The 11359-nt window shown below is 36.1% G+C and overlaps 4 protein-coding genes across 4 annotated transcripts; 3 read left to right on the forward strand and 1 right to left on the reverse strand.

Annotated features, from left to right (window-relative positions):
- The first annotated feature begins 434 nt into the window (after positions 1–434).
- Positions 435–1388, forward strand: LOC101245729 (chlorophyll a/b-binding protein). Its single transcript, NM_001329982.1, is given in 1 exon segment — positions 435–1388. A coding segment is annotated over 1 exon segment (804 nt). The 5' UTR covers positions 435–469; the 3' UTR covers positions 1274–1388.
- A 1064-nt stretch (positions 1389–2452) lies between these two features.
- On the forward strand, positions 2453–3387 carry Cab-3C (chlorophyll a/b-binding protein Cab-3C). Its single transcript, NM_001329983.1, is given in 1 exon segment — positions 2453–3387. A coding segment is annotated over 1 exon segment (804 nt). The 5' UTR covers positions 2453–2508; the 3' UTR covers positions 3313–3387.
- Positions 3388–6218: 2831 nt separating this feature from the next.
- Positions 6219–10174, forward strand: LOC101244457 (UDP-N-acetylglucosamine transferase subunit ALG14-like protein). The gene is made up of 6 exons (NM_001347958.1): positions 6219–6361; positions 7501–7700; positions 7788–7927; positions 8932–9078; positions 9205–9264; positions 9845–10174. The coding sequence occupies exons 2-6, from the start codon at positions 7523–7525 to the stop codon at positions 10019–10021; spliced, it is 702 nt and encodes a 233-aa protein (NP_001334887.1). The 5' UTR covers positions 6219–6361; positions 7501–7522; the 3' UTR covers positions 10022–10174.
- A 624-nt stretch (positions 10175–10798) lies between these two features.
- LOC138347334 (probable purine permease 10) lies at positions 10799–11275 on the reverse strand. Its single transcript, XM_069295451.1, has one exon. The coding sequence runs from the start codon at positions 11273–11275 to the stop codon at positions 10799–10801; it is 477 nt and encodes a 158-aa protein (XP_069151552.1).
- Between the last annotated feature and the right edge of the window lie 84 nt (positions 11276–11359).

Genomic DNA, 11359 nt, shown 5'->3' on the forward strand with positions numbered 1-11359 from the left:
ATAACTTTAGTAACATTATATTGTTCATAAGTTCTGTCGAATTAGTGACAAAATAATTTATACGTATCGTTTAATTGTTAAAGAAGAACTTTTTACCATCTTTTTTTAAATTATTACCTCTAGTATCTCAAACAAAAATTAAATCATATTCAATTTTTTTTCTTTCTTATTTTGTCTCATTGTCAATTTGCCACACATAAAAGTGGTCCTATTTCATATGTCAGCCAAATAAATTTAATTGCAATAATCAACAATCATACGTGGCGACTATTGATTGGATGTAAGAGAGAAAATCTTCATTGGGTTAGATTTTTTAACAAGTATCTAGTGATGTTTAATCCCACCAATGAAAAAAGAGATATAGATATTCATGGATAAGGGTATTGGGCTTGTGGAGTCATTTATATACACTTCGGTGACTCAAGCCTCAAATCATCTCTTCTTTTTTTGTACATTCTAAGAGTTCATAATGGCTGCTTCTACTATGGCTCTTTCCTCCTCTACTTTCGCCGGTAAGGCGGTGAAACTCGCACCATCTTCTTCTGAAATCAGTGGAAATGGGAGAATTACAATGAGGAAGACTGCTGCCAAGCCCAAGCCTGCCTCCTCTGGTAGCCCATGGTACGGTCCTGACCGTGTTAAGTACTTGGGCCCATTCTCTGGTGAATCACCAAGCTATTTGACTGGTGAGTTCCCTGGTGATTACGGATGGGACACGGCTGGGCTTTCAGCTGACCCTGAAACATTCGCTAAGAACCGTGAGTTGGAGGTTATTCATTGCAGATGGGCCATGCTTGGTGCTCTTGGATGTGTTTTCCCCGAGCTTTTGGCACGTAACGGTGTTAAGTTTGGTGAAGCTGTATGGTTCAAAGCTGGATCTCAAATTTTCAGCGAGGGCGGACTTGACTACTTGGGAAACCCTAGTTTGGTTCATGCACAAAGCATTTTGGCTATTTGGGCTTGCCAAGTTGTGTTGATGGGAGCCGTTGAGGGTTACCGTATTGCTGGTGGGCCTCTTGGTGAGGTTGTTGATCCACTTTACCCTGGTGGTAGCTTTGACCCATTGGGCCTTGCTGAAGACCCAGAGGCTTTTGCTGAGCTCAAGGTGAAGGAGATCAAGAACGGCAGACTTGCTATGTTCTCCATGTTTGGATTCTTTGTTCAAGCTATTGTCACTGGAAAGGGTCCATTGGAGAATCTTGCCGACCACATTGCTGACCCAGTTAACAACAACGCCTGGGCCTTTGCCACAAACTTTGTTCCCGGAAAGTGAAGTTTTTGAGAGAAAAAAATGTTACGTCTAGTATCTTATTGTTTGATGACAACCATGTAAACCTAGCAATTGTAGATTACTAGAGATTGATTATATATGAAGTTTTTTGCTAAAACCTAGTGTTTGTTGATTAAATCTAAATCATTAATATTAATATATAGTAACAAGTGGAAAAATGGGACAAGAGAAAATGAAAGATTAATTTCTTTATGTCATTTATAATGACTTAACAGTTAAATAATGTATCCGTGATAAATTTCGCAATTATATATGGTTATAGTAATCTATAATGAATCCACCTTCTACGCCAAACTCAATTCAATAAAATTTCTCCATTCGATAGGTGTTAGAAAATGGTAAAATGTCGTCTTCCTTTCCTCTTCACAATACGTAATTCTAGCGGACGATTTACCTAGTAATCAACATTTTAGAAGCAACTTATTTATTCTATTAGCTATTGATTATGGGTCTTATTAACGTAATATAATAATCGATAAGAAAATAACTGTCTACACTACACGCCCAAAGTGGACCTAAACGATGAACTATTCTCTTTGGCAATAATCAATCAAAGTCAAAATAAACATACAATGTGATTTGAACCGCACACTCACTTCACGTCTTCTGAGTACGACAATGACTTTATCTTTCTGATTCATATCGAGTTGCCCAAAAGTTGTTCTGTTTTAAGGTTGTTTGAGAATATTTACAAGTTCTTTCGAATTAACAAAACTCGCATATGTTATTCGACTGTACACAATTTTTTTTGAACCGATAACATTTTGTACTATTTTCATTCTACCTATCTTCATTAACTCAAAAACAATTCGTATTTCACTTCAAATGTATAAAAAAAAGAAGAGATTATTGTAAATTGTCTATTTACAACTCACACAAGTGGTCCTATTTCATATGCCAGCCAAATAAACAGTTGTTTGTGAACAATGCATGGCCATGAGCAACTCTTATGCTATGGTCAAGTGGATATTATATTGCAACAATCTATAATCACACGTGGCAAACAAGGATTGGCTGCATAAGAGGAAATCAACATTTGAGTTAGATTTTTTAAAAAATTGTCATTCACCAATGAAAAAGCAGATAATGATATTCTAAGATAAGGATTTTGGGCCTGTTGAGTAATTTATATACAGTTAGTGCAAAGCTCATGAAACTCAAGCTTCAAAACAACTTTTCTTTTTGTACATTCAAGAGTTTCTCATTCTACTTCTATAATGGCTACTTCTACCATGGCTCTTTCTTCCTCTACATTTGCCGGAAAGGCGGTTAAACTCTCCCCATCTTCTTCTGAAATCACCGGAAATGGGAGAGTCACCATGAGGAAGACTGCTACCAAGGCCAAGCCAGCCTCCTCTGGTAGCCCATGGTATGGTCCTGACCGTGTTAAGTACTTGGGACCATTCTCTGGGGAATCCCCAAGCTACTTGACCGGTGAGTTTCCTGGTGATTACGGATGGGACACTGCTGGACTTTCAGCTGACCCTGAAACATTCGCTAAGAACCGTGAGTTGGAGGTTATTCATTGTAGATGGGCCATGCTTGGTGCTCTTGGATGTGTATTCCCCGAGCTTTTGGCCCGTAATGGTGTTAAGTTCGGTGAAGCTGTATGGTTCAAGGCTGGATCACAAATTTTCAGCGAGGGTGGACTTGACTACTTGGGAAACCCAAGCTTGGTCCATGCACAAAGCATTTTGGCTATCTGGGCTTGCCAAGTTGTGTTGATGGGAGCCGTTGAGGGTTACCGTATTGCTGGTGGGCCTCTTGGTGAGGTTGTTGACCCACTCTACCCTGGTGGTAGCTTTGACCCACTGGGCCTTGCTGATGACCCAGAGGCTTTTGCTGAGCTCAAGGTAAAAGAGATCAAGAATGGTAGACTTGCTATGTTCTCCATGTTCGGATTCTTTGTTCAAGCTATCGTCACCGGAAAGGGTCCATTGGAGAACCTTGCTGACCATCTCGCTGATCCAGTCAATAACAATGCTTGGGCCTTCGCCACAAACTTTGTCCCCGGAAAGTGAAGTTTTTAAAAAATTAGTTGTTTGCTAATTGTAAATTACAAGAACATAATAATATATATGAGTATTGTTATTGGATGCATTAAAGAGCTGTTTGCAAGAGATTATTCATCTATAAATGTGTTGTTATCCATAAATAACAACGCATTGAATCACCCAATCAATAAACTGTAATATGTTCACATAATTTACTATACACCAAACATCAAAGAGCTGATTAACATTTATGGGAATCCAACACAAATAACCCTGATTTTCATTCGAGTACCTCGCACAAAACAACTTGTGAATCAAGCATCAACTGCATTCTTTGAATGGTCACTCAAGTTTGTAGCCGTAATTGCACCGTCAAGCATCCTGCAATCGAACAGATGGACGATGGAAAAATGGTTTCCTATCTTCCTGTAGTAAAGTCAAATATGTTTTAACACTACATCTCAATTCAGAAATATGCAAGACTACCCGTTAATCTTTAAGCATGTAGCACATGCATCAACAGAAAAAGAGAAGGCCAAAGATATACATAGATTGGCCAAAATAGCAACTAATCACTCCAATTTTGAGAATGCACATCTACACACTTCAACTCTTCCTCATCGTGTCTCGTGAACACTTCGATATTTTTTAAGAGTCTGATCAACATACGTCCCTCAGGTAAGAACAAACAGAGAAGGACCACTTCCAATGATTCGTGGATTATTCACTAAAATTTGGGTAAGGAGGGAAAGTAAAAGTTGTATCCAAAACGAATAACTATGAAAAATCATCTGTCCAAGAGTACCTGTTAATCTTCAAGCATATTGCATAGGCATCAACAGAAAAAGAGAAGGCCAATATACTTGACATAAGGATATATTGATACATTAACTTAGCCTAAACTGACACCTAAACATTTTAACTTTAAGAATGCACATCTAAATATTCAATACCAATAGATCTGTTCTTATAACCTATCTAATCAATGTTTCCCCACAGATGTTCAGTGTGTGTCGAATCCTCTTTTTGAAGAGTCCGAGCACATAGTACACCCTAAGGTAAGAACAAAGAGCAGGACCACAACCACTGATTTGTGGGATCATTCACTAAAATTTGGGTAAGGACGAAAAGTAAAAGTTGTATCTTGCAATGGAGCAGCTTACTCCTGACATGGATCATGGAATTGAATTTATACAAAAAAAAAAAAGAATGATTTTTCAAGTTTCTTAATCGAAATAAACTATCACTAACTATTTATCGAAACACAACTCATCTATTAATTGTTCAGAAACTCTTTTTAGATTTTGCCCTAATGTTTGATTAATTTTTACGAATTAGGGCGATATCGCACACCAATCTCTCTATATATACTTTTATATTTCTCGGCATTGATATAAAAATATAATTTTACTTATAATAATTTTAACGAAATATCTGGACCATTAAGAATAAAATGTTGTTAATAATATCAATTAATAAATAAAAATTGAGGGTAAATTTTAAATTAACTAGTTAAGAATTATTTCAATCCACTGTACATTCCAGAATTTAAATTAAGGAGATTCGAAATAAAATGTAATTTTCTCATTAATATCCTTTAATAAATAAAAAATTGAGGATAAATTTTGAAATTAACTAGTTAGGAATTATTTTAGTCCACTACTTCATATGCACATGGTGATGGATTCAGGATTTAAATTAAGGGGATTAGAAGGAAAAAAAAAAAGAATAGTACTTAAGATTTGAACTTGGAATAATGTAAGTTTTGAACCCGACATCCATCAAATCAACCTTTAATCTTACATTTTAAGAGCTTCAAAATCAATATATAAATATAAAAAATCTTTAAAATACCTTAAATTTACAACATTATTTTTTGCCGAGAGGGTTGGATTTTCATCTAGTCATATATAGTGGTGTTGAACTTAGCCAAATGGACATGAATCAAGTTCAAGAAAATATATTACCCACCAATCAAAAACCAGATAATGATATTGTAGGATAAGGACTTTGGTCTTTCCTAAGTCCTTTTATATGCACTTGACGAGACAAGGTTCATGAAACTCAAACAAACAAACAAAATCAACTCTCCTTCTTGTATAGTAGCACCATTCAAGAGTTTTTCTTCTTGCTGATGACCCAGAAGCTTTTGATGAGCTCAAGGTAAAAGAGATCAAGAATGGTAGACTTGCTATGTTCTCCATGTTTGGCTTCTTTGTTCAAGCTATTGTCACCGGAAAGGGTCCATTGGAGAACCTAGCCGATCCAGTTAACAACAACGTCTGGGCCTTTGCCACAAACTTTGTTCCCGGAAAGTGAAGTTGTTAAAAAGAGTCTCTTGTATTTTAGTGCAATTGTATAATGCGCAATTGTATATTTCGCTGTAATATTTGTATAAAATTTGCTTTGCATACAATTGAATCGAAGTAAAATGTATGTATATTGTATAATTATAAGTGTATAGGAAGAAGATATATGTTTTTCTCTCGCTTTATACAAAAATAGAAACACATTTTATACACTTCAGTTGTATAAAGCGAGAGAAAATTGTTTTTCACTGCAATTGTATAATTCGTTGGCCTTTTTCGCTGCAATATTTATATAAAATTTGCATTTGTCTACAATTGAATTGAATTAAAATGTTTGTAAATTGTATACTTAAGTGTATAGCACGAGGATATATGTTTTTGCATGTCTATACACAATTTATACACTTCTGTGTATAAAGCGAGAGTGGCGAGCAAAGGGAGAGTGGCGAGCGAGATTTTTGGGAGAGAGGCGACTGACAAACTTTGGTTAGCATTTGCTATGGAGCACAATTAAATCAAATCATAGCTACTCCATTTATTTCAGATTATTAATTTGCTATTATATACGATTATCCCAAAAATATATATAATCATAATATTTGGGCCAGTCGGGTTGATGCATTTGGGTCTTTTTTCAAACTAAAGACCCAACTTCATTTAACCTGAATTTTTCACTACAGATTTCGCAGATGCAAATTTGAAATTCCGATGGATTTTGCGCTGAATTCCGATTGATTTTTTCGTCGGCCGATTTCAATAGACAGCAGGTTAGTGACAGATTTAGCTCTTTGTCTCGTCGAAGTAAATTTTTCTGTTTCATTGTTTGCAATTTTTTTTTGTGATTTTGTTTCTACTGTATGAAGATAAGTTTCAAATTTCATTTATATGAATTGGGTTTAGCAAAATTTTGATTTTCTTCCCACTGTATGAAGAAAAGTTTCCATTTTTCTGAATTGGGTTTGTAAAATTTTGGTTTTGTTCGTTTGAAATTTCATTTTTTTCTGAATTGGGTTTGCAAATATTTTCATTTAGTTGCGATGTGTTAAGTTGATAATGGCTTCAAACTATGAAGGTTGTGCTGATCTGCCTTTTTAGTGTTACTAAATACTGATTAGATTACTGAATATTTTTCTCGAAAAGAAATGACAAGTTGTGGTAGGAAATTGTAAGTGAAGTTATTAAGCTTCCCAAAAATACGAGCACAGGAATAGTTGTGATGGATTTAACAATTGGTATAAGCTAAAATAAAATGAAAAAAGAGTTGTAGACAGTGTTACTAATAGGAGATGTTGAAGAAGCCTTATAAGAGTATAGCAAAGGCAAATTATTGAAAAATATGTGAACTAAATTAATCTAGTATAGCATAATGGATAACGAGGATTCATATTGCCGATTCCTAGTGTCTTTTTTTAATTTTTATTTGAAGGAATAGCTTATTGATTGATGTGAAATGTTCACGACAAGTGTTCTAGATTTGGGATGAAAAGTTTGAAGTCATATACCAAATCCTTCTATCGATACGGTGGATTTTAATATTAAACCTTTCAAATAAATTGATCAGTAATAACCATAAAATCCTAATCTCTACTCCAACAGACATTTGAGTTAATGTTTATTATGTAATGTGACTTCGACAGTTATTATATCCTGTGACTAATAGTTGTGTAGTCTATCAAGGCAGTTAACCATAGAGACTGTTCTGCATTATGCATAGCCATTCAAGCTTCTCATTTAGTTTTTGTAAGCAAAACATATCTAATCAATGCGCATCTTATATAATCGGTATTTGAATTTCCATTTGAAGCATCCCTCTGGTTAATTAAATTAATACCATTTACCTTTATAAGCTTGTGCTTTGGAATTTATGCTGATTGATTGAAATGTAATCCTGGATCTCTGTCTTCAGCTGAGGTGCAGAGCTTCTTGTAATGGAGAAGGGGGATTTTTGCATCTCCACTATGGCATCATCAAATATCGCAGTTCTATTAGCTATTGGTGTCATCACTTTACTTGTGATACGAATTATTTATGTTATTAATAGGAGAAGAAAGCCGCTTCACTCCAAATCACCACGATCCCTCAGTACACTTATTGTTCTGGGTTCAGGTCTAGTTTTATGTCTGATAGTATTTCTTCTGTTTTACTGCCTTTTCCTTATACTTGTTCTGAATCTTAAGTTCAACTATGATGTAGGTGGTCACACAGCAGAAATGTTAAACTTATTATATGTCCTCCAAACAGAGAGGTTTAAGCCGAGGTATTATATTGCTGCTGCTACTGATAATATGAGTCTCCAAAAAGCACACGTGTTTGAGGATTCCTTGCTCGGTAAGGTATAGTACATCAGTTTAATTTATTTGTCGGTTTTTCGTTCCCCCTTTTTATCAGACAACGATATGTCAAAAAAATGACGAGTGGAATGGTGTGTGGTTTCTTGTGACTATGAACCAAGAGAGGATAACATTTTTGTATTAGGCTGTTAACACATTATTCTTGTGACTTTTCTCAATTCCTTTATCAGTTTTGAATTAGGCTTCTAAGTTTTCTTTTGGATTTTAACACCTCGTTCACTGTGTCCAAATATTTAATTGCCTTAGTTGTTAAGTGACTAGTATAGCCATCAGTCACCCAGCTCCATCATTGTTCCCAGTTGCTTGCTCATGCAGTTCAATGTGAAAAGTTAGACTTCACTTTTTGTACCGGCAGAGGTGTTAAAGTGCCAAACCATGTATGTTCAACATCAGGCGGCAATTCTTAGGAAGTTTGGCTTGCATATCATCGTAGCCTAATGATCTCTCCAAATCAAAATGTGTTGCTTCTTGTAGAGCCTAATCTTAGAACTCATAGACTGGCAGTCCTTATCGTTTACAAATATATCAAAAATAAAGATTCATAGAATGCTCAAACACCGATTTGTGCATCTAGTATGGTAAATCACATGATTTCTCATATGATCAAAAGAATTTTAGAAAATCAAATTATGTATCTCAATGCATCAAACAATTGGTATACCAAGTCCTTTTACTTATTATTTGCAGTAAGAGATGAAAAATGTTTCTGCAAATGTGTTCCATGTATATATGTAACATTTAGCTATAATTGTCTGCATACAAGTATGTGTACCTTGCTTTTCGTCTCTGAGATAAAACCATAGTCTGTATGTTCTTTCAGATTGTCTAACTTAGGTTTGGAGGGGTCTTCATTCTCTTCTAGTTGTTTAGACTTCAGAGTATTTGAAATACATATCCTACACCACAGAAGCCTCCTCTTCTCCCGGAACTGATCATGATATTCTATTCTTAATTGGCTATATTAATAGGACTACCTCTTATTCTAGGAAGCGCCTGAGGAAGTAGGGGGAGCTGAATTCATGCAGATATATCGAAGTCGAGAGGTTGGTCAATCGTATATAACCTCAGTTGGAACCACATTGGTTGCAATTGCACATGCGTTATGGTTAATGATCAAGACCAGACCCCAAGTGGTATCAGACAAACCTTCTCATATTACCATTTACTCCCCTTTGAAATTGAAATTACCATTCTGCAGATACTTTCTCCTTTATATATCCTGGTCTTCTGATTTATCTTTATTTGGTACTTTGTCTCAGATTCTGTGCAATGGCCCTGGAACGTGTATTCCACTATGTGTAATTGCTTTCCTTTTCAAGGTTTGTTTATTAGATAGTAATCTTTTGTTCTTTTAACTTATTTGTTTTGTCAAATTGGATGCTAGAATACTGATTACATGCAGAATATCTCTGTTAACGTCCCGATTTAGAAAAAAAATGGATCATACTACCTTGATCTCAAAGTCAAGTCCATTCCTGTATTTTCAACTATCTTGCTTGGACTCTTAAAAATGCCGACAGCTGCATGTCGGATCCTCCAAAAGTACAGTGTATTTCGGAGTATTCGAGAGGTGATGCCACATTTTTGGTGTCCTAGCAACATAGATTTCCAAGTGTGTAGGATGACAACAACTTGGACCATTTTGTCTTTTCCTTGTCGGTTCATAAATATTTGCCTCGACTTATTTGGTTTCACGGCCTCTCCAAGCTTATTTGGCACCATCCCTTTAAAAAGTGTGAACAAACCTAACAAAAGGAGGAAGAGAACAGTCAATGAATCAAAAGAGAGCACTTGACTACTCACAGAGTCACATTGATATCGAACTTGCAAACGCTTTTAGTTTCTTATGATCCTTCAAGGTGACATTTGAGGTGCTAATTGAAAGTTCAACTTCTTCAGGTTTTGGGAATTAGGTGGTCATCAATTTTCTATGTCGAGAGCATTGCAAGAGTCAGGAAGCTGTCTTTAAGCGGTTTACTTCTTTACAAGCTACACATGGCAGATCAGTTATTCGTGCAATGGCCACAACTAAAAGAGAAGTATCCGCGAGCTCATTATGTTGGTCGTCTTATGTAATATCAGTTTCTGATCTATTACAGTGAGGTACGTAGTACTCGAGCTCTCTTAATGCGTTTGAAGAGTTCTAAAAATGGATGTAAAGGGTCTTCCTTTGAAAGAGAATATCATTGTTATCTTCTTGAGGCAGGGAAAGAAATTAATGATCATTTCGAAGTGATTGGCATCATTGTTGTTGTTATGCATATAGGTAACTTGTTAAAGATTCCAGAGAGAATTAACAAATATAAGTGTGTTTACGTTCCACTTTTCCAAAGTATTATACATGAGTAAACCTTTTGACATATTTTAATATGAATTTAGACTGGAAGCTCACATTCTTGGCATCAACTTAGTGGCAAAGTTGTCTCCATGTGAAATTTTGTTCACGTGTTCGGGCTGTGGATCCTTCGTTGATACCTGTGTCAGATAAACTGCCTATGTCATACACACCTCGGGATGTAGCCCTTTCTTGGACCTACAAGTCACGGATTTGAACTGTGACATCACCCTTTTGATACTTGTGTCAGGGTAGTCTGCTTACACCACCACCCCCTCTCTCCCCCAATTGGTTCTTGCCTATGTCAGAGATGTAGCCCTTTCTTGGAAGTTGTCATACAAGTCACACGTTCGAGCAGTAAAATCACATGTTTGATACTAGTGTCAGGGTAGGCTACCTATGCCACCCCCTCGGTGTTTGGCCCTTCCTTGCTTCCAGGTTATAGCCGTAGAATCAACTGTTGATACCTGCATCACGATAACCTGTCTACATCACGCACACCCTCTGGATGCAATCCTTCATGATACTTCTCGCACCAAACTTTTCTCAGCCTTGTTTTCCAAATCATCAAGATAATGCTGATTCATATATGACAAGAACACCCACATAGCCAGAAACATAGAGATCACTTTAACACCACTCATCTTCTCATGCAGAAACAAAACAGAGAAAATGGTGCCATTGGCACACCAAGAATGCCAATCACATTGGAGAACAATGAAGACACCTTGAAAATCAATCCAGTTGAACCAACTGTGAAAAATTGCCAAGAAATCATTCATCTCTTGTCTCAAATTCCTCGACTCTCCACTTGCAAAAATCACCACCAAATTCGTTAAGGATGCCACTAAGGACTCATAAATTGTCATTTCTATGATCAATCGCAAACTTTCCCTCTTAAATATTTTCTCAAACGATAGCCTCGTGATGGAAAGCATGAGTCCATAACCAGCAGATGCAGCAAGTGTAGTGCTTGTTACTAATACTTGTGTCATTTTTTTGAAGCAAAGGAGTGAAGAAGATACTGTGTGAAGTACTAAAGAGTTTACTATAGAAGAAGTGATTTCTTGTTTGTTCAA

Source organism: Solanum lycopersicum, chromosome 3, assembly GCF_036512215.1.
Source record: "Solanum lycopersicum chromosome 3, SLM_r2.1".
Lineage (NCBI taxonomy): Eukaryota > Viridiplantae > Streptophyta > Magnoliopsida > Solanales > Solanaceae > Solanum > Solanum lycopersicum.

Coding starts and splice junctions, on each gene's coding strand:
- LOC101244457 (NM_001347958.1), top strand. CDS start 7,523: ATGGAGAAGGGGGATTTTTGCATCTCCACTATGGCATCATCAAATATC. Junction 7,928..8,931: donor AGGATTCCTTGCTCGGTAAG/GTATAGTACATC, acceptor CTCTTATTCTAG/GAAGCGCCTGAGGAAGTAGG. Junction 9,079..9,204: donor TCAAGACCAGACCCCAAGTG/GTATCAGACAAA, acceptor ACTTTGTCTCAG/ATTCTGTGCAATGGCCCTGG.
- LOC138347334 (XM_069295451.1), bottom strand. CDS start 11,275: ATGACACAAGTATTAGTAACAAGCACTACACTTGCTGCATCTGCTGGT.